Source organism: Pyxicephalus adspersus, chromosome 9 (assembly GCF_032062135.1).
Source record: "Pyxicephalus adspersus chromosome 9, UCB_Pads_2.0, whole genome shotgun sequence".
NCBI lineage: Eukaryota > Metazoa > Chordata > Amphibia > Anura > Pyxicephalidae > Pyxicephalus > Pyxicephalus adspersus.
The window spans coordinates 6,354,799-6,377,924 of NC_092866.1; the positions used below are offsets into that span (position 1 = coordinate 6,354,799).

The following is a 23,126-nucleotide window of genomic DNA, read 5'->3' on the forward strand; positions in this document are numbered from 1 at the left end:
TAGATTTTTTTATATTTTGTTATATATTTTTAGATTTTTATCTTATATTATAAAATATTTTTTTATATTATTATAAATACTCTTTTTTTATTTTTACTAATTTTCTGTTAACAGAATAATAATCAATATAAAACAACATAAAAACATTTTTATTTTTTGCACTTTGATGGTGTTGGGAAAAAAATAGATTATATTTTTGAGATTATCACAAAACCCATATCATGTTAACTCATGAAAAAAAAAAGTATTTACCTTTGTATTTCATTTATGGGGTTTTTTTTGCAGATTTTTTTTTCTAATTTTACAATAACGGTACTTTTTTGTGTGCAAATATAGTTCTCGCATAAAAGACCTATTTCTTTTTTTTTTTTTTTTAGTTTAGCACAAGTCCTAGTTAATTTTCCAGCTGTGTAAATATTGATAAGATAACAATAGAATTTGTTCCCGACACATATGGCTGAGACAATTCAATGAAGTAATGTTCCTCCACCAGCATTAATTAAACTGCTAGAGTTCGAAAGCCATTAATGATCAATACCAGCTATAGAGTGGTCTTTTTCTTTTCTTTTTTTTTTTTCCAGATCTTGTTTACATACTGTTGGCTACTGACAAGTCAGTTACGGCTACGCTTTCCAAAATGGTTATTATTTTTTCCAAAGAGGAACAGATTTATCTTTACATGCTGCATAAAATGAAATATGATGTAATTATTCATTTCACTGGAAAAATACACTATATTCTTTGTATTTCTGTTTTTTAATTGTTATTTCTGCCTGTTCAGTCTGCAGCAGGATTGTCATACAGTGCAAGGGAATAGCAATAAAAACATTTTTAGATGGCATGACAAACATCAGTTTAATCTATGCAGCTTGGTATTGTGAGGTTCAGTAAGTGATGATGTAACCCACAGAAAAGACATCAGAAATCAATTTTTACTGATTTTATCAGAGTAAATCAAAATGAGATAGGTAAATATATATATGTTACAAACGGGAATCGTCTATTTCACCTTTATATGAATTATACACGCAGTGTCGTTCATGTGAGACATAATTCTTGTGAAAAGTAACCCTAAAGATGGGTTCTAGCATCATAATTTAAAGTTATGGATAAAAATGATATATTGGTTACAGAATGGCTGCTTGAAGTCTAAGGGACTTTTCTGACCCATGGTTGACCACAGTGTTCTAATGCCGGCCAAACCACAACTGCTCCTATTCAGGAAAATGGGTATGGTTGGGAACCATTTTGGGCATGCAGCTTTAGTGGACCTCGGTGCAGTTCCATATGGCGACAAATCGCTTTTTGCCACACGGTTGCTTTCCCTCACTGCCGGGAATGCAATGTAGCAGCAAAAACATTTACCTATAGTGCGGCCTACCAATGCCGGGTGCACAGCAGCTGTTTGCTATGTGCCCAGGAGTTGCATGGCTTTCCACTGCAAGTATGAAAGGGGCTTTATTCTTTAAATTGTTTGTTAAACCTGAACAATTTACTCTTGCAATGGGTCCCCTATACCTCTGCAAGGTCAACTCATTTCAGGAGCATTATAAATAAGTCAAAAAACTTACATTGTTCCCCACTTTCCTCCATAGCCTGCACTGTGGGCAGGCCCTTAGTGTCTTCTGCAATGTAGGAGTGCTGGTCCTGCATTGTACATGATGAAGTCAGAAAGCTGCAGGCAATGAACGTAGAAAGCTGCAGGAAACTGGTTACCCAAAGAAGAAGTCTGTAGGAGCTAGGTATAAATTAAGTATTCCTTACTTACTACCCATGGCGGTTATTTCAGCACACAGGAAGTGAGGAACAACAATGATGCAGAGTCAGGAAGGTCTTGGGGCTTCTAGGCTTCCTTTGCTCTTCTACAAAAAGATAAAATGCGGTGAAATCTTTCTTATGGTGCTGCAGACGCTGCGGTAGCTTTGTCGCCTCATTGCTCATTCTCACACATGAGAGTTCAAGATGCATTCTGAGACACAGCGTGCCAGCAAGGTCCCATTTTTAGCTACCTTTAATGGTTGAATCGCCCACCCAATGCATTCTACCTCCTGTATTTTAGAATTGCTATAGGGGGGCTATTGTCCCAGCACTTGGAAGCCACTGAAGCTTCATCCTTCCCTAATCTCAGGTCCTGTAAATGGTGATTCAGCAGTCATGAGACCTCCAAATAAACATTACGTGCCGGCCACATGACACCTATGGATCTTGTCACCTCTTTCCTATTGAGTGATTCGAAATGATAAAGCGAGGATCCCAGGTGTGATGAAGGCAACACTATTCTCTGCATCATTATACTAATAGGCAAAGAGAGTTGGGGTATTCCATCCAGGGGGGTCAGGCCCAAGAACCTCTTTACTTTGATATAGTTGGTAAAATGATGCTAGCTGGTTTTAACATCTTGTGGCAGGAAAGGAATTGTTGTGTGGGACAACACATGTAAAGGTGAGTTTTGCCACCAGGGTTGTTTTCTTGTTTTCCAAATGGCTGCGGCATGAGAAAAAAAATGTCAAACCATAGCTAGGCTTTAACTTCAAACTATCAAATGTTTATGTGATTACTGCTAATCTCCCTTCTGTGTGGTACTAGTTAGAACATTTTTATAATTCCCATTGAGCCCTATCTCTTGACTCCAAAAAATATCTGCGGCCACCATGCTGGTTTCCAAAATCCTAGGAAGGTGGCACACGGCAGACCATGGTATTGGTCAGAATTACACAACAGCATTACACTATCGCTCGTGCCAAACTAGTTTCCCTTTGTAACTTTTTGGTTTGGCATATAAAAAATGACAAGCATCTGCCTCCACAGCTGGTTCAGCTCTTCTGTATCTTCTTTTGCTATTAAGATACCATATGCTGCTTAAAATAATGATGAAAAAGATAAAATTATCCCCAAGAATCGCAATCATCAGAATTGGCAGAAAAATGATACAGACAGGCTTAGTTGTCTTGCCTCCCATGCTGTAAATGAAGGGCTTCTGGCTGAACTGGTGTTAGAACGTGATCGTCTCTGTGTTACAGATATGGGGGACGACACTGGAAGATGCATGGGAGCTCAGCAGCAAGCTATGATGAGGGATAGGAACCTTGGCACAGCCATGAAGGACTGCCCCTACTGTGGAAAAACCTTTAGGACTTCCCACCACCTAAAGGTGCATTTGAGGATCCACACAGGTAAGACCCAGACCCAGGAAATAAAGTAGTATTAATATGAGTTTGGATTTAAAGCCCAGCTAAACTTTCATTTCAAATCAACCAAATACATTCCAGGTGCATCAAAAATGTGTGTTCTTTAGTAGTAGAAACACTTCCGACAACATGCTGAAGAGAATTGCCCTTGCTGTGTGGCAAGTGGAAGTTGGAAGCAGTTGTCCAACATGTGCCCTCCTGAATCAGAGCTAGAGCTTTCCAATCAGCAAAGTCCATGTTTCTGGCTAATTGGAGAGCTCTAGTACTGTGTGATCCGCAGTGAGTGTCAGACCTCTTCAGATGGTCCACTGATTCCATACTTTTCTTCTAGGCTTTTCTACTCAGTGGTTGTTTTGTAACAAACCTTACAGACCTTAAGTTTTGATGCACCTTGGAAGTATGTACATGGATTAAATAGAAAGTTTAATTTGGGTTTTAAACAACTATAAGGTCAATCCAGTCAATAATGATCATTTTGTTTTTGGTAGAATGTTGGGAGTGTTAAAGCTGAACTCCAAGCACATGCAATTATTTATGTAGATCTGTTTTCATTAATTGATCATTAAATGTTTATTTGTATATGCAAAAAGTAACTCAATTTGACCTGGTATCGGCCCTTCGCAGTCCCTGTAAAGAAAAGACCGGGAGAGATTTTTTTCCATTAAGAAGATCTTTTAGAGGAAAGGGAAATCCCCTCCTAGATAGTTGTTCCCATTGGAAGGTTTTTTTCTTGATTTGTAACCCATTGATTACATCGTGCCTCTATGGCAATCATCTGTAGGACAAAGGGATGGGTAGTAATCTCCAATAGGGGTCACAAAGCACATAAAACCCCATTTATTATGTTTATAATTTTACTTAATGTTGGAGGATGCCCGTTGTCAGCTTTTCTTCAGTAGTTGTGTCCCTTTTCCCTTCTACAAGGCCATATGGAGTATGTTTCTCTCTTGTGGCTGGAATTCCATTTTTGAAAGATTTGACTTTCTGAAATGGAAGTAGAAATTCTGTTCAGTTTATCTCATCATTGGGTTTTCCGAAAATGATAAGTAACCATGTGAATAAATTTGGCAAATAACAGGTAAAACTGAAATATCAGTTCATGTTCAAGTATGTTCATGTTCCTTTGCCCAAATATGAAACTTACTATGGCCAAGGACACCTATATGTGGGGCAGATTAATTCCAGTTTGAACCACACCTTAAATGACTTTTTTTTACAGTGTTCATGGCCATTTGCTTTTTTGAGGGCTCATTCATTGGATGAGTTTGGACTATTTGCCCATTTATTTGGGGCAACTTGTTTCCTTCACTGCAGAGAGTTCCCACTACTTACTTGGCCCACGTACAGCTTTTAAAAACCCCAAAGACTCACCAATGATTCACCAATGATCTGTAAACTATATCTGCTTCTTCAAATGCATATCCAATTTATTTAAAGGTTAACTCATGTTAAAGTTAAATATTAGGGCCCGAGATGCCGAGCACAGCCACCCTGTTCAATACTTATTTCATCTAGGCTTTACTGTAGTACAAAAGTCCTGCAGTTTAGTAATCGGGTGATCTGGGGACACCAATTGTAACGTATGTAAAGAATCCCTGAACACAATTACTTTTTCACATAATAAAACATATTATTATTAAAATATTCCCTGCTACATTGTCTGCAACAGTTCAATGTTGTGGATGAATAGAATGAGAAGCATTCACATAGTTTTATCTTTGCTGATGAAATACTAAATGCAAAGTTTCCAAAACTTTGTAAGCTCTCAGTAACAAATACATGAATGGGCCTTGCTATTAGCTGGTGTTGACACCTGTTACTTTACTTGCCTAAAATGTTAACCAAAGCCAGTGACATATCTTGCTTATATCTAATTGGAAAGGTATTTCCTTTGTAGTGAGCCTTCGTCCTATTTCTCATTGTGTGCAAAAAGTCATCCATGAATCAAATGAAGCTTTTTATTTTCCCACCCAGTCAAGGACATTCAGATCTCCACCCAATGACAACTTGTTGTATTGGCCATTTTGACATTTCACACAAAGTTCCCAGCATTCACTTCCCATTAATTGGCAAACTGCACCTCAATGTTAATAAACACTTTAATATAAATAAAATATATTGATCATGTGATCTCTTTACATTCATTGGAATGCATTCTTCAGGACTAAGAAAGACATTAGTGCCAAGGTAGCAGTAGGGACTGATGTAAAAACAGGGTAGATGACTACTGGCAAATCAGATGCTTTACACACTTTTTATTGTACACCTTCCATAGTTTATATAATGGCACCCTAAAAAATATTTTTTTCCTGTTGATGAGCATTTATCTTTATGGGCATTGGAAGAAGGATGGGGACAAGGTATCAGTAAGGGCATTAATGACCTTTAGGCTAATTTCAGATTTCTGGTATCTGGACCTCAGCTATCCCAAAGCCCTAGTTAACATTGAAACAACCACTGTGAAAGTGGTTGAAATCCCTTTTTTGCACAGGTATTTGGTTGCAATGTGATTTTGGAATCATTTCACTAAGTGTCTTAAGGTGGTCTTCCCTCCAAACCACTTCCATAGACTTTCAAACTCTTTAGCCAAAGCCTGTCAAGAACATTGATTGAATGCTTCTGGGCCCTTAGCAAGGGAATGGAAATACCCAGGAGCTGTTACCCACACACCTACCTGAAATTAGCCTTATATACCAAGCAACAATTATACATTTTGGCTGATCTATTATAGAATTAAAGCACTGTTTTCCTTTAAAGAGAATTTTCACTTTGGAAGGTAAGCATGCTGTAATGTTATGGCAAATCAGCCACATTGTAATAGAAACTTAGGGGAAGAAAGCGGAAGAATAACAGGCGCTGACAGTTGAGTGACACTAAATTCAACCAATAGCATGTGTGTGGAAAGGGGAAGCATTTTTCTCAGTTTACATGTTGACAGTAATCTGCATACACAAAGCCTTTGGGGATTCAATGGCAGCTTCTGTTGAGTGCCAAAACCTATCATAGAAAAGTGAGTTGACACAAATCAGCCTGTACTTTGAGAAGGAAAGCATTTTTTATATCCATAAACCATAATGTAGTGAACAGCAACTAGTGTTTAATGAACAGTTATTTTATGGTAGGGTTAACAATGGATAAATCATGTATAGACGTAGAATGGTCCTTCTGCAATTCATTGTCCCTCTTCTTTGAATTTGGTGTGATGTTACACACAATACATTTTTTTTCTTTTACTTCACTTTTACTTTTTTCCCATCATCATCATCATCATTTAGAACCGTGACAATTTTCTCACGACACAATAGTCCAGACTTGTAATCAGGAGTTTGTATGACATTGAAGGTGTAGCCTTACATTGTTGATAAACGACGGATTTATTTTGATGATATGATCTTGTGTGTGAACGAAGTTATTTGCACATCAATGACAGTGACTCCATTTTCTTTCACGGGTTCCATTCCTTTCAGTTCTGAATAGCTTTAAAGACATCTGACCACCTGGAGACACTTGAAATTTGCACAAATCTTGGAGACAAAGCGGGAGGAAAATTATTATATTCAAGCCCCAGCTAGGCAAAAAAAAGCTGCCCACTTCAGACGCTCCATTTCCTTCCAAGCTTTGTCTAGCTCTAGTTACACCTAAGACTATAGGATCAAGAACATAGTAGATCAGTCAAACCTTTTAAAGTTAGAAAGTTAAAATTTTATAAACAGATGTTATGGTGGCAAACGCCTAGGTAGCCAATTGCTTTCTGATATTTATAGGGAGTTGACAAATTCAGTCTGCGTTTATTACTCTTGGACCATTTTGAGGTTAATTAGAGAGCAGTAATGAACATTCCAAGCATCAAAAGTTTTGGGGGATCTTTGTAATTGATCAATGATTGTCCTGTTCCTGTAATAAAAAGGAGAAAATGTCTTTCATTGTCTGTGCTCCTCAATCATAGGTTGGACAAGCTTGGTGAAGATTGTGGCCATTCCCATGACACACCACACCTTATTAAATTGTAGTAAGAACTCTTTCTGAGGGATTTACCCATAAATTGCTACCCCTATGTACAAGTTAAAGGAAACACGAGTCTGATATGTATGATATATTGATGTCTAGACAAACATAGGAAGGTTTCTTTGGTGTATGGTCAGTCCCCCAAATCCTCATGTCTTGACCACTTTGGTCAAACACAATGCCAAGGGCCCATCCACAACACCTAGTGTTGTGTAGACCAAAGTTCATAGTCATGTCTTTAGCTGTCCCTCAAAGGGGCTCAGAATCTAATGTCCCTAAACTCACGGAAACACGCAGAGAACCTGCAATCTCGATGCAGATAATCCTTGCCAAGATTCCAAATTGGGAACTAGTGCTGCAAAGTCCAGAGTGCTAACTACTGAGCCACCGTGCTGCCTAGTTTATTGTATATTCAGTAAAGTTAAACCTCCCGAAATAAGTTTCTAAGTCTTCGTATCTGCTTTGCCCATGAGGGGCTGTCCCCATTCTTGCTGGATTCTTTCATTTATATTGTAGAAACTAACAGTGATAACACACAAAGGTGAATGGGAACACTCAAAACTCAAAAAAAGTGTAGTGTATCTCACTGTTTGAGTTTTCAAAGCACATAGGAAATTAGGGTCTGACCCAACGAGCCAGGCTAACCTACAACTTAAAAAATAGGTAGTACGAAGAGATACTAATATATGTAAACTAATTTGTAGGCAGCACTTTACATACAAGAACACAAACTGAACTTTTCAGGCTTAAAATTTCCACCAAGTAACAAGACTGCTCCATCATAGATAAAGCACAATGGGAGCCGTCATCTTCAGGTACTGGCAGGAAAAAAAACTAATGCTGCCACCATATCTGGCAAGCTGTGTCCTGTTACATTTTGAGAAAAGTTTACAGTTTTTAAATAATTTGTTATCCAGGAGAAAGGGCTAAGTTTATATATTAAAGCAGACCATATGGAAGGACCACTTACATTGGTCAGGCCCCCTGTCCATATCACCTACCATGTGTACGTGAAAAACATACATGATAGTGTTAAAATCATATGGACTTACCCCCCCCCCCCATCCCCATCACCTGCCTGGGGTGCCGCCCAGGTGAGAATATTATCACCACCCTTCATTGTGATGGGGGAATGCAGGTGAAATCCCATGGGAAGATGCTCTTGCAATGGGGTGGAGTGCCCGAGAGTTTGGCTGCTCTGAGTTACAAAGGACACTACACGGAAAGACAAGGAACGCCATGCCAGGACAAGACAGTGGTATAATAATAACATTTCCCCTTACAGATAAATATTTTACTTACCTATAGGTAAATAAAGAAGAAGCAGGGGCATCCAGCATAGGCGGATATGCTAAATTAGTGGAAAATTGACGTTAACTTCATTTATTCCCTTTGTGCTTTCTCTGTTGCAGTCAGTTAGGTCATCTAGTTTTACTTTTCACCCGACTTTCTTTCTTCTATTACTTTTTATTCTATTTTTTTTAGTGTTTCATGCAATTTTTCTGGCTTAATGACATCCCTGAAAACTTTTTGTTGGGAATAATTGATTGAATTTAAAAATTCTTTAAAAGTTTAAGAGGTAATGTTACAGTATAAATTTCCTAGCAAAACACTAAGTAGGGAAATATCCATTAGCGAAATTAACTACAGTTTCTAGGTAGCTAACAATGTTCAGTATACAGTAGGGCATGGCTAATGAACACTGCAGTCGGTGATATTTCATTATACAAATTAATGCTCACATTTTAATGGGAAAGTCACATAATGAATCTAGGCTTCGGTGACAGCAATTAGAGGCACAGATTGTCCCCTTCTGGACAAGCCAGTGTTTAGCAATAAGCAGCTGCTGAAAAAAACGCCAAGTTTACGACATATATATGTGCTTTGGGGGCGAATTAGTATACGATTTTTATTAATGGAGCAAAACTTCAGTGCAGACCGGTCAGATATCTGTCTTATTTTGCCTTTTTTTTAAGGGGATATATTTCTTGAAAAAATATATAACAAATGGCTCTCCGTAGATTTCTAAGGGTTTTCATGACATATAATTTGATAGCCACAATAAACATGTCAATCACAATTTAACATGTCAATCACAATGATACAATGTAACAAAATATATTGTAATAACATTGTAAGAGAAGCAGTTATAAAAGGATATATGCAGCATTTACCAGCCAATAGTTATAGGAAAGAAGGGAAGGGTTTTTATTGGTGATGGCTTTTGGTTTGGGAACTTCTAAGGTTCCTCCTAACGTTGCAATATTCCTGTTTGTTCCTATTTGGCTCCACATATAAAGTTGAACTCCAGCTTTGAAGCTGATTTATGCAGCCCTGTTGCAGAACTCCTTGTCCTAATTTTTCCTGGTGCCATTGCATAACATTAGCAGGTCCACTCACAACCTGTGACTGCAGATTGAAAGAAGAAGAAGAAGCAGAAAGCAGTTTGCATTACACCATACCTAATTGGTTGCATGCGCTATTTCTTCCTCTAGCTCTTTGAACTTTACTGTACAGGGACTGCAAGAGGCTGAAAACAAGTCAGAGAAGTAACTTCTACTACATTACACCCATTTTGCAGTGTTTCTCAACCAGGGATCCTCCAGAGGTTGCTCAGGGTTCATTTCATTCATTGAGAAACTTGAGCTTTTCAGGTCAGTTTAAGGGGGACCAATGATCTTTTTAGCTATCTGACATTCTTCCCAATGGCCAACAATATAAGAGGCCACCTTTCCACTAGCAACCAAGCTGTTGTACTGTGAGTTGGGGATATAGAAATCATAGCAGGGGTTCATCATTTAAAAAAAAAAAAGTTTAGAAAGGCTGGTTTAAAATTCGGTGCATTCCAGAAGACATTACCTGTTGTTCGGGGCTATAGGGTTAAAAAAACAACACAACACAGTATAAATTAATATGTTTCAATATATCCATTAGCTTTGGTGGTCACCATGTTTAAGTGAAAAAGAATTGTACACACTCATGTATACTAAATAGCCAAAAGTTGGTGGACATCTAACCATCACACAGTATGACCCTACTGGACATTCCAAAACCATGACCATTACCATTTAGATTATCCCCCCTTGTGTCTATTGTAACCTTCACTCTGTTGGTAAGGCCTGTGATGTGTCTTTGGAAATGTGTGCTTATTTACCTAAAAGATCATTTGTGAGATCAGGTACTAATGTTGAATGAAAGCCCCAATTAACATTTTATTCAAAGGTGTTCAGTAGGGTTGAGGTCAGGACTCTGTGTAGGCAACTCAAGTTCCTTCACACCAAACAAGTTAAACTAGGTCTTTATGAAGATGGATTTCCATCGAGGAACACAGTGATTCTGTATTATAAAAGGGTCTTCCCCAAGCTGCAACCACAGGGTTGGAGATACACTATTGCCATAAAAGACTTTGCATGCAGCAGTATTTACAGTGTCCTCCACTGAAAACACCTGAACCTTGGAGTGTCTTTCCTTGATCCTATAGTTTATGTTGGATTTCCCACACTGCAGAACAGTATAGAATATAAGTAAGTTAAAAAGTGTATATAAAAATTTTCTGTTTCATATCTAGTCCTCTGCCAACAGACCATATGAAAACATACCCACAAAATGTGTGTAATGTTGCACGCAATCCCTAGGGTAAACATTTATGCATTTTTCGCCTGAATCCATTACAGTGCTTTACAATGTTCAAATTTGCTACCCTTACCATTTTCCTCTTAAAGACCCTGATCTTTTTTATATAGTAGAAAAAAAAACCTAGAGAGCCTACAGTTAAACAAATGATTGTTAAGGCGATACGGATAACAAATACTTTGTACGTCCATGTTTGTGTAACAACAATATGTGAAGAGGTAATATGAAATCATTTTAAGCTACTAGCATAAACGAGTTCAAATATGTGTTTTGTGACAGTTGCAAGGCCATAGTTAAGTATATATTGTTATAAAACATAGTAAAGTGTTTTTGTTGATTTAGAATGAGCTGCTGTTGTTACTAATATGCTTTTTAAAATGTAGAAAAAGAAGAGGAGTTTCTGCAGCATAATAGGCTTTTTCGATATGTTTTAAAGTTTAATATGAGACTAATTAATTCACAAAGGATATTCTTGGATAAGTATGTGAAGAAATTGTATATTGCATACGGTATATTTGTAGAAGCTGATTTACTAGTGGACCTTCTGAACTGCAGTCCATGACGGGCTTTTAGTTTTCCAAATTTCCACCAAGATGTGGTGGACTGTAAAGCAAATCTGAAAAACAGAATCATTAAAAGATATAAACCAGTAGAGAAGCATATTTGCACAAATCCTAGAGGCCTGAAGCCCAAGGTCAGATAGTTTGTGGTCTGTTGGTGAGCCAGTAGATCAGTTTATTGTTCATCTCCTCCAAGCTTTGTAGCTTTCTATTGGGGAAGGAGTGCAGCAAAGATGTCTTTATTGGGTGAGCTTGAAACTAAGTCCAATCTTATCAGGCCATATCTTTCTATCCGTCCTCTTAGACCTGGCACAGGGAGTAACTATGAACCCTGTGACTGTGTAGAGGTACCAATTTGGTTAGCAGGTCGGAAGCAAATGATGAAATTGGCTATAGGGTTAAAAGTACCTGGACTGCCAGTAATAATTTATGTGTGTTATTCCATTTCAAAGCCAAAATATCATATCCATGGCATAACTTTATCCCTGAAGGGATTATCCAAGGTTTTGTTGGTGGACCTATTATTTTCTGGGTGGACCCTTTTCTTGAAGAAAGTGTTCACACCAATGAAAAGGTACAGAGCTTCTCATGAGGGTGTTAATACTCAATTGGCTTCATTGAGTGCTCATCATTTTGCCATATAGCCAAGATATAATAACTCTGAACAGGGGCATAACGCTAAACCTGTAGGGGTCATCCAAAGTTTTGTTGGAGGACCAATTGTTTTCTAGGTTTGCCCCATTCTTGAAGAAAGTGTCCAATCTCATGAGAAGGTACAGAGCTCTGCAGGATGTAAATACTCCACTAGCTTAATTTAGTGCTCATTATCTTTCCATAAAGCACCAAATTACATATACTTGGTAGTAGTCATGGTTTACACCCTTTGAAGCTCTGTACCTTGTAATGAGAGTGGACACCTAAGTCAAGAAAAGGGCACACCTAGAAAATAATGGGTCCTCCGACATATCCTTGGATGACCCCTACAGGGTTATGGTTATGCAAACAGTTCTCCTTTGTAGTTTTTTTTTACAACACAATATCAAATAATACAAAATTAGGGTCACTTTTATTACGAGAGAAGAAAATACCCTATAACCTCAAAGCGTACGGAGACACTGCCCTGAAATTATCTGATGGAGATAAAACCAAGGATTGAACTGTGATGGGTTTTCCCAGATCAACTGGTAGTTAATTTAAGCACATTTGCTATTTCAAAAATATACATTAAAACTCAATTCTCAAGCTAGTTTAACAGATTGGTTATGAGCAGATTGACATCTGTCTAAACAAGGTCCTCCCGGAATATATTCTTTTAAAATGATGATGTAATTAATTACGCAGGTGCTGCCGAGTTTTACCATGAACAGGAATTTCATTTGGTTGATCTGCAATCTATTGCACATGTAAAATTATTGCCTTGCCCGTTTTCTCCTTTCATCCGCATTGTCTATGCTTTTTAAAAAGATGGATGTGGTTAACGGGCCAATTGACATGATGTCATTGTTCCAAGAAGTCCTTTGCCACCGTGTTGCCCAGTTTATTGTATACTCTGTAGAGTTAAACCCCCCTCCCGGTTGGATCAACTGATCTTGGTAAAGAATCAATTGTCCAAAAATAATTTTTTTAGAACTATTAATATTGTTTTTTAAGCTTTAGACTCATTGGCCACATGCTTCTATTGCAGTGTATTACAATGTAATTATGTCAATAAACTCAGACAGCATTAGAGAACATGAACTGCTAAGGAACTCAGGGAAACCCATCACACAAATACATCTAGGAAGATCAATTGTTCCTCTAGCAGATTAGGTATTATGACTTTACATTATACTAGGGAAAAGTTTCTGGTGGATACCAGACCATCTTACCGTTATGTGGCTAAACGTAACTTGACATTCCTCTAAATAAGTCCATGTAGTTCCTGCAAAGGGTACTGTTAATGCTGCAACAAGCAAAAACATTACAAGCAGTGCTTCTAACTTTCTGGAAACAGTTTGGTGAAGGCCATTTTCTTCTCCAGCATACCAATGCTCCGTGCACAAGGCCAGGTTCATGAAGACATGATTTGAGGAGCATGGTGTGAAGAAACTTGAGCGGTCTGCACTGTGCCCTGACCTTAATCCTACAGAACACCTTTATAATATATATGAAAGTTGGGTGTACGGTGGGCCTTTTCACCCAACTATAGCACATGACTTCACAAGTGTTTCTTTGGCTGAATGGGAACAAACTCTTCTGGAAAGTGAAGATTGTTAATGCCACAGATGTGGAAGGAAACCCTGGGCTTATTACTTTAAGATGTAATGATTAACAAGCTTGTATACAGTGAGTGTGATAGGCAGATGTGCACAAAACTGTGGCAATATAGTGCACATGTAGATATTTAGATACATCCAGTACCAGTATTACTCTTACCCAGTACCAGTTTAGCATTGCATTCTAAGGGTAGGTAATGCACCTTCAAATCATGCAGAATTTGCACGAAAACGTCAATAAAATTCTGCCTTATTGAAATCCCCTTATAATGTGTCCAAATAGATTTATACCTATGCATTCTTCCATTCAACGGAATTAAATTGATGGAAATGCATCAAAACGCATATCAGCACATTTAAATGTGTTTATTCCACATTTCTAATGTGCATTGCAGTTCAGTTCATATTGAATGCCTGCACACATTATAATGCACATCAACGCACAGTGACTCATGTCATGGTGCCCCTACATGTCTATGTGGTAATATGCTTCATGGTTCCATCTTATTTACAGGTGAACCTTATTTGTTTTCCTATTGGTCCTAAAATACATATATTTATTCATCTTCCCCAATAACTGTCCCCTCAAAGGGGCTTACAATCTAATTTACCTACCCAGTCATATGTCTAAGGTCAATTTGGGGGGAAGACATTTACCCAACTGTTTTCGGGAGGAAACCATAGTGTCCAGAGAAACCTCACATAAACACGGGGAGAACATGCAAACTCCAAGCATATAATGTTCTGGCCGAGATTCAAATTTGGGACCTAATGCTGCAAAAACAGAGTGCTAACCTCTGAGCCACCGTGTTGCCCTAATATGAAATACTTCTGCACACTTTAGTTCCTCTACTTATCCTGTCTGGTATTCTGCAGACACATGGAACGTCTTTTTCCATCACTTTTCGATCCTCCTTTCTTTCCAAAGAGGAAACCAACTTAACAAGACGTTTATTCATGTCAGTTATATTAACAATGCATTGAGCAAATATGGCAACTTTTTATATATATATAAATTCTTAGAAACCTAGATCATCCATTGGTGAAATATTTTCTTTTGCTTTTTCCAGTGACATTTAAGGAGCTTTTAGGAGCTTTAAAATTCCCCTCTTATATTAAAAGAAAAGAAACAAGTTATTTTAAATCATTGGCCAATTGAAATATTTGAATTTCTATCTACTATTGTGCATATGATTCATAATACTCTATTGACTATACAATTTGTAATATTTAATTGGTGATATTTATGAAAATGGTTCTCAACTTTCTTTTTATGGAAATGGCTTTGATATAAGTCAGGCATTTTTTTATATTTATGAACAAGTCACAATATCTTTTTTTTAAGTCTTTCCATTTTAGCATATCTTCTTCATCAACTTTATTTTTAACCAATCGGGGCTTAGAATTTCTGCTTTTATAGCTCTTTGGTTTTATATTTCTTATTCTTTTTCACTTTGCATGCAGTAACATTTTAATAGAAACAATTTGCATTCTATTTAAAGAAATATGCAAATGTTATTTTTATCATTAAAATTACATAGCAGTTAAATCAACATTTGTTTCACAGTTCTAAATCATAATCTAAGCACCAGTTTTTATTTTTTTATTTTTTTCCCTCTCTCTCTCTCTCTCTCTCGTTAATAATTACATATATATTGTATGCACATTAAAGATTGTATTTGTGAGCCAGGAAAACCATCAGTACATACGGAAATCACTGCAAAGCCTTTGCAGATAATTACAATATAAAATAGAGCTTCCTAATATATTTTGCATTTCTTCATTAGTAAGGATTTTATTTAATTTTTATTGACAAAGTTTAATTTAACCTATACGTTGCTCTGCTTAAGCTTCAGTAATGGAATGACTTTAATATTTTAAAATATCTGTGTTTATAGATCTGTATTTAGAAACAATGCAATGGGTCTGTAGATCTCAGAATTCTTCTGGAATGCTGCCCTCTAAATAATGATAAATTACTCGTGCAGTATGCCATTTGCTAATTATATCCATGATTTACTGCAGAGCACGACTTAAATCATTCATTTCAGTCTTGCGTAACAGTGCCATAAAATTTTTTTTTTTTTAGTTTTTTTAAAATGGTTTCCATGTGTATAATTTAAACAAATTTTAACAGCTTTTGTATTCGGTGAATATTCAAGCTTATAACTTTATTTTAATTTATAGTAGCTATTACGCTTTATGTATTTTGGAAAGGAATTTTTATATCTTCTGTTTTTCTAGAAATGTAAACTAAATGTACTCTCTTAATGCATTTTCAAAAAAAGAAAATGATATATAAATTTATAATAAACACACACATAATGCTTATAGTACGTATTAAGTGTAGATTTTAGTAAAACAATGGCTAAAAGTTTTTTTTTTTTTTACATTGGTTTAGCTAGAAGGTAAAGTATACACATTTGTGAGTTATTTAGCTTTATTGTATATATTTCCATTTTTTTGGAGTTATGAAATCATTATTTTTTTCCTAATTTAAGTAGGGCATACCATATTTGTAATTGTTAGAAATCTGACATTTTTAAAAATATATTCTTAACATATCCCATTGAAAATTATAAAGTAAAAACAACAAAAAAATGTAAATTTGGTAAAGCATCTGTAAAGGAATCCAATGTATTAATTGAAAAGGAGCAGTTGTTAGAGGATAACTGTATGAGTTTTTGGTGAGTAGTCTCTTATTATGTTCTACTTTCATGTTTATAATAAATATTGAGTTAAGCATTGTTTATATTTTTACAGCACAGCCATATTGTTTCGTTTTTTGTCAGCTTTGAGCTCACTTCATCCATCTGTTGTTTTTACAGAAGGAAAAATATCAGCACCAACTTAAAGGAGATACTGTAGAATTCTTGAATCTCAGCACACGCTTTTATGGCTTTAAAAAGCCTTACAACCCTTAACAATTTTTTTTAGAACTATTGTATATATATAGTATTTGCCCCCATTTTTTTTTTATAATCTGGATGGGAAAAAGCTTTAGGTGGGTGGCGCCTGTATTGTGACCCAACTTTTCAGTAACCACTCAAAAACAGCCGGGTGGTTACTGAGAAGTGCTGGGTAGCACACCTGGGGAGAACACTGGCCAACATAGCTGTACATTAAATAGGGGTAGCAAGCGACAGACAGATACAAACAATGACACAGGAGAAGGAGAGGACCCTGCCACGAAGAGCTTACAATCTAAGGTGTAGGAAGCAGCACAAAATAGGAGGGGGAATAAGGAATGGTGAGTTAGTAGTGAAAGTTTAAGTTCGAATGTTGGACCTTGAACGTTCTGCTCAAAAATGTTAGTCAAAAAGAACAAAATAAATAGAATGGTAATAATAATGTTGTTTTTTTGTTTTTTTTTTCGTGGCCAAGCCTTTATCCTTGTGCTTTAGTTGCAACTATAGCTGTACATATGGCATGTGGCCATATCATAATTTGTTTGTGGAAATGGGACCATCTATCTGAGTTAATGGGTTCATTATGGAGTATGTTGATAAATTTGGTAAATTGCTTTTAGTCTGTATTATTTCTCTTCCAAACCAAGGCCGACCCCAATGAAGCCATAAGCAGCTCTGGTTCGGCATAAAGACGGATTCTGTCCGATTCCTCTGCCAAAGTGTTTGACTTAACCGGCCATTGATCCTGCAGCCAGGTGGTAGGATTTAGGTTTTTTTTTAGATTTTATTTGAAAGAAGGCTAGATGTGGTGTATTCTAGATTCAAATTTTTACAAATAATGTTTGAAATAGGTCATTATAATTATTATTACAAATAATGATTTGTTTTTTTGTGCAGTTACTGTGGAATAATCACTCATTAAGAAAATCAGAAGAACATTTTTTAATACCTAAAATTTTTCTTTTGTTTGTACAACCTTAGGTGAGAAGCCTTATAAATGTCCCCACTGTGACTATGCTGGCACCCAATCAGCATCTCTGAAGTACCACCTTGAACGTCACCATCGAGAAAGACAGAATGGCTCTGGCCCTGTCGCTAGTCATGGGCATAATTCAGGACAGGAGCACAAGGATGAAACAACCAACAAGAGTTCTCTATTCATGAGGCCTGATATTTTACGTGGTGCATTCAAAGGCCTTCCTGGAATTGATTTCAGAAGTGGCGTGATGGCCCAGCAATGGCAGTCAGGGATGATGTCTTCTGGGGATCGTCAGGGACAGTCAAGTGGCATTAGTTCTGAGATTTCTTCAGAATCCTTGAAAAAATCAGAGCTCTCTAAAGCAGCAAATATTGCAGAGTTCGGGAGAGCATATCAGAACATCGTAGGAAATGGTGTCAACTTCCAGGGCTCTTTGCAGGCCTTCATGGACAACTTCGTTTTAAGTTCTTTGAAGAAAGAAAAGGAGATGAAAGAAAAAGCCTTGTTAGAGTCACTTCCTATAAAGGTTTGCAGGTCTGACAGCTGTGACGACAAAGTGGAGAACAAAACACCACAGAGGAAAATGGAAAAGTCCCAGTATGAACCTCTAGACCTGTCGGTGAGACCCGATGCTCCATCTCTTCCAGGTTCATCTGTAACAGTCCAAGATAATATTGCTTGGCATGGGTGTCTGTTTTGTTCATTTACGACATCATCCATGGAGTTGATGGCCTTGCATCTCCAAGCTAATCATTTAGGAAAAGCAAAACGTAAAGACGGCTCAATGGGTGGGCAGGGGCACACAAAAGATCCACTGAGAGAATCTTTGGGTGCCTCCAATAAAATTTCTGCCTCCTCTTCTTCAGTACAGTGTGGCAAGGATATGATGTCAAAATTGAGTCCGCTGCAAAATTGCGAAAAAAATCCAAACTCTAAAGAGACTTTATCTGATCATAAAAGCACTTCATGGTCCAGTCATATGGATCCAATGTTTAACAATTTCCCAACTGAATTCTACAAGCAGTTTGGTGTATATCCTCACTCAGTTGGGTCAAATGCTCAAAACTCTTGTTCCAACATGGACATTGATTCTCAGTCTGCCCCAGATGATGATGGACATGCCTTGCAGTGCGATTCAGTTAACACAGTTGCTACTGATGACCTCTCTGATGAATCCTCATCCGAAGACATGGAAACATGTAAAGAAGATGAGAATGAAGATGAAGAAATTGACACTGAACCAGAAAATATGAACACGCCTGATGAACAGAACAAAGAAGAACCTGAAGAAGAAGATCCTCCACTGAACTCAGCTGCTCTCAGACCTTCTGAAAACATGGTTTCTTCAACCCCACAGATGATGGAAAAGCAGTGGCATCCAAATCTTCCATTGCCCCATGAAACACCACAAAGCTCTTTGCAACCTGACCGAGTATCCAGTCCAGATCCTCTGGAGAAGCAGGTTAATATGCTCTCTGTTCTTCGAGCTTACAGCTCTGACAGTATGGCTGCTTTTAATGGACTTGCAAGCAACACAGCAAACAGTGGATGTATGAAGAGACCAGATTTATGTGGTAAGTTACATATGACAAATACAAAAGTAAATAATGAAAAAAAAATCTTATATATTAACTAATAAAAAAACCCAATGCTGCCTTCGTTCAGTTTTACCTGCATTGAAATATGGATTCATCACTTGTCAAAAGCCATTTGGAAATAAAAATTTACAATGGAAGGTCAATTATTCCAAATAAGAATAGAGCTTGGGTATGCTGTAGATGGTGGGAGATGGACAGTATTGGTGCTTGATGCTAATTTAATAACTGACAGAAGATTTGATTGTGTATGATAGGATTACTGAAACACGTCATAGGGAATGTATTATTATTAAACAGTATTTGTAAAGTGCCTACATTTACACAGAGCTGTACAATAAATAGGAAATGTAAATGGCAGACAGGTACAAACAACGACACAGGAGAAGAACAGAACCCTGCCATAAAAAGCTTACAATCTTAGAATGCAGTTTATTAAAGGTGCATTGGTTTCTTAAAGCCAATCTCCAACCAAAATGCTTTTGTTAGCATAATCAGAGCATCTCCCAGGTTTCCTTAGCTTTTAGGTTTGGACTTTAATATGCCAAAGGGATAAACTATACCAGTCCACAATGTTAATTTCAATTATTCCTAATTGTACTAAATATTATTATATATTCACCAGATCTTTCAGACAAAAACACAATTACTGTAGTCTACCATGGAACAGAAATACATAGAACTTAAGGCAAGTGTTTGCAAAGTGATTGGAGCATGATGGCTTTCCTTTCTGCTTAGTCTGGCTGCAGTAGATCATGGAATTTAAAGTAAATTGGAGGCTACATATAGACATTGAAATATGTACATTTTATTATTATGAGCTTTAAACAAGCTATAACTTTCATTTGTGGCTGCAGGCACTGTGGAGCAAATCATTTACAAAAGTCACACAGAAGAATTGAAATTGTTTAAATTGGCTCTGTGTGTTCCGTGTGTTCCACCAAGCTCAGTTCACCTGCTCTGGTAATCACATTGGAGGTTGGAAGTCTTGAAGGTTTCTAATTTTCTTCTGATTGGAGGAAGCAGGGAAAGCGTAGCTGAGTAAAAGCAGGAAAGGGGGAGCTGAAATTACTGAATTGCTGCTTGAAGGAAGAGCATGGGAGGTTACGCTTCTTGGCCACTGCTAAAAAGAAGGGGAGAGCAGCAAATGCTGAATTCAGTCCAAGAATGGCTGCAGGGGGTGCGGAGGTGCTGAGCTACTGCTAAGAAGAAAACTAAGCAGGGGTTAAGCTGTTGAGCCGTTGCTAAAAAAAAAGGAGAATAGGAGAAGTTGAACTGAATAATTCTCAGGAATGGGTGCATGGGGTGCCAAGGTGCTGAGCCGCTGCTGAAGGGAAGACTAAACAAGCTAATCTTTTAAATCATTGCTTGAAGGGGTAGTGGAGAGAGCTGAGATGCCTTGTCAGTGCTGGGAGGAAGACTATGATGAGCAGGATGGGCTGAGCTACTGACAAAATTGTTGGTGACTATTTACTCCGCAGTGCCTGCAGATACAGAGGTTAGTGAGAGCTTGTTTTAAAACACATTACTGCTTAAGGAAATACAGATTTGATTGTTCATATCCTTGCCATATATTCACCTATAGACCTTAGATTTAGGTTATTTAAATCTACTTTTATTGTGCATTTTCCATCTTATACATGTTTGTCTTTGCTAACTTGTTCAATGTCATGCCTCGTTGATGACTGTAATTCACAATCACAAAGCTCAAAGATTCATATCATATGAAATGCTGGCAAGATTCGTAACCTCCCACAAAAAAATGCAGAGACCTAAAATGGCCCAGAGAGAGACTGATAATATCTAACTAGATTATCTTCTGCAGCTAATTCTTTTCTAACTCCTTCTACTGACACCACCAAAATCACTTACTGATGTGAGCAGCTGTTGTGTTGATACATTGACTCTAAATACATTGACTGTACCCGGCACATCTGTCAAATGGTGCATCAATAAACCGGCAATCTGGTGATGTGGATATCTTGACAAATGGACCCTGCAACGTTTTATTATATTGCAGATTAGTCTATACTGTACAGACCTTATGGCCTTCATTCATCAATAGAAGCTTTTTTTCTCTTTTTTTTTATCCTAACAGTAATTTGATAAAAGGTTTATTCTTTTGTTTACAGCTGTAAGTGATGAGATTTGTTAAAAACACACACACAAAAAAAACAGTCCAAATCTAAACCTGAATGCTTAATTCAGAATATTTTCTTTAGCTGTTTTTCATAAATTAATGTTATAGCAATAATATATTATACACATCAATGATTTTTAATATGGACTGAAACACTCGTAAAACTGTAGGAAGCATCAGGGTGCTGGATTATGATTGTTTACAGTAAAGAATAGGAGAATGAGCAGTAAAGTCCTCCATCAGAGACTTTTGAAATGATGAATACCTTTATCCCTTTTTTTTTATCCTCTCCTCTTCTTTACTTCCTCTTTTTCTACACCACTACCTTCAGCCTCTCTTTCCTTTATCTTCTTCCTTTCTTTCTTTTTTCTTCTACTTTGTCTATAACTTTATTTCATTCTTCTTTTTCTTTCTTCCTCCTAATCTTTCTTTACTCAATAACTCCTTCACTTCCTTTAACCCCATTTGCTTCCTCTTTCCCTTTGACCCTCCCCTTCTTCCCCTTTATTCTCTTTTCTTCATCACCTTGTTTCCCCTGCCTCCATCCTTCTCTTTTTCCTTCCTCTCCTCTTCATCCATTTTCCTCTTTCTCTCCATTGCATTCTTCCCCATTTCCTTATTTTTCTCCTTTCCTCCTTCCGTTTGGTTCTTCCTTTTTTTTTACACTTTCCTTCATTTTACCTTTCCTCTCATTTTCTATTTTATTTCTCCTCCTAGTAATCTCCTTTTCTTCCTCATTTGCTTGCCTTTCTCCTTATTTCCTCCCCTTCTTCAATCATCCCTTTTATTTCTATTTACCCTTCCTTCCTTTGTCTTGCATCTCTCGAATTCTATCACCTGCCTCCTTCCCTATCTTCTTTCCTTTCACTTTCTTCCTTCCTCTATTTTCTTTCCTTTTTGCCTTCCTCTCATTCTTCCTCACTCTTCCTCGTTCCTCTTTCATCACTCCGTCACATTCTTTCCTCCAAAGTTACCTTCCTTTTTTTCCTGTCCCTTTCCCTTCCTTTCCCTTTCTCTTCCTTCCTTCTTTCCTCCCTTAGTCTCTCTATCATTTCTTTTTCTCTCCTATTTCTTTCCTGTTATCTCTACTTTCTTCCTTCCTCGTTTTTTTCTCTTTCCCTTCTTTTCCTCTTCTTTCACTTTTCCTTCTTCCTTTTCTATCCTACTTTCCTTTCACTTCTTACCATTTCCTTCCTTCCTTCCTTCCTTTCTTAGCATTTCCTTCCTTCTTCCTTGCTCGCTCTCTCCCCCCTAACTCTAGTATGTACTAGTAGCTCAGGCCTTGTTAAATGATGTTGCTGGTGACATCCTGACATCTTCTGTATGCACACCTTTACTGTTTTGGCATCTTAATGACACCACTGTCAATTTTGCCCTAGATACATGGAAATAGGTCACTAAATAATTAAAACAAATTTATGATTAACATGTTTTTAAAAAGAACATTCTTTCCTTCCCTGATGAAGAGATTCCTAAATGGAAAGTACACTCTTTGTTACAAAAACGATATAAATATGGGTTTGCACGAGTCATACGGATGAATGTAATGCAGTGCCCATGCCAGTGCAGCTACTAAGTTTGAAGAAATTGCTATTTAAAGAAGAAATTAAATGATTACTTGTCAAATCATTTCTTTCTTTATAGGTTTGCAAACTTGCAGTGTATAATTTTTAATTGTTTACCAATAAAAGTATAATATAAAGTAGGTTCATGGCACTGCATATTCCAGCAAGAGAGTCAGTCATTCCTTCTATGCTTGGAATCAATGTTTATATTACTGGCTAAGCCAAATTCCAACTGTCCCTAATTTGGAGGTAAATTACCAATAAGTGCTTTTTTTCGGCAAAGGGGAGAATCAGAGA

General features: G+C 37.2%; 1 protein-coding gene across 4 annotated transcripts in view; it reads left to right on the forward strand.

Moving 5' to 3' along the window:
• The window catches only part of ZNF536 (zinc finger protein 536), a 406,541-nt gene that overhangs the window by 230,135 nt on the left and 153,280 nt on the right, over nt 1–23,126 (forward strand). For 3 of the 4 annotated variants that reach the window (XM_072422427.1, XM_072422426.1, XM_072422430.1), the window contains 2 exons: nt 3,021–3,173; nt 17,532–19,103. In XM_072422427.1, the coding sequence (XP_072278528.1) occupies nt 3,021–3,173; nt 17,532–19,103 (1,725 nt within the window). The remainder of the gene's footprint in view (nt 1–3,020; nt 3,174–17,531; nt 19,104–23,126) is intronic. The other variant, XM_072422428.1, reaches the window with a different exon arrangement.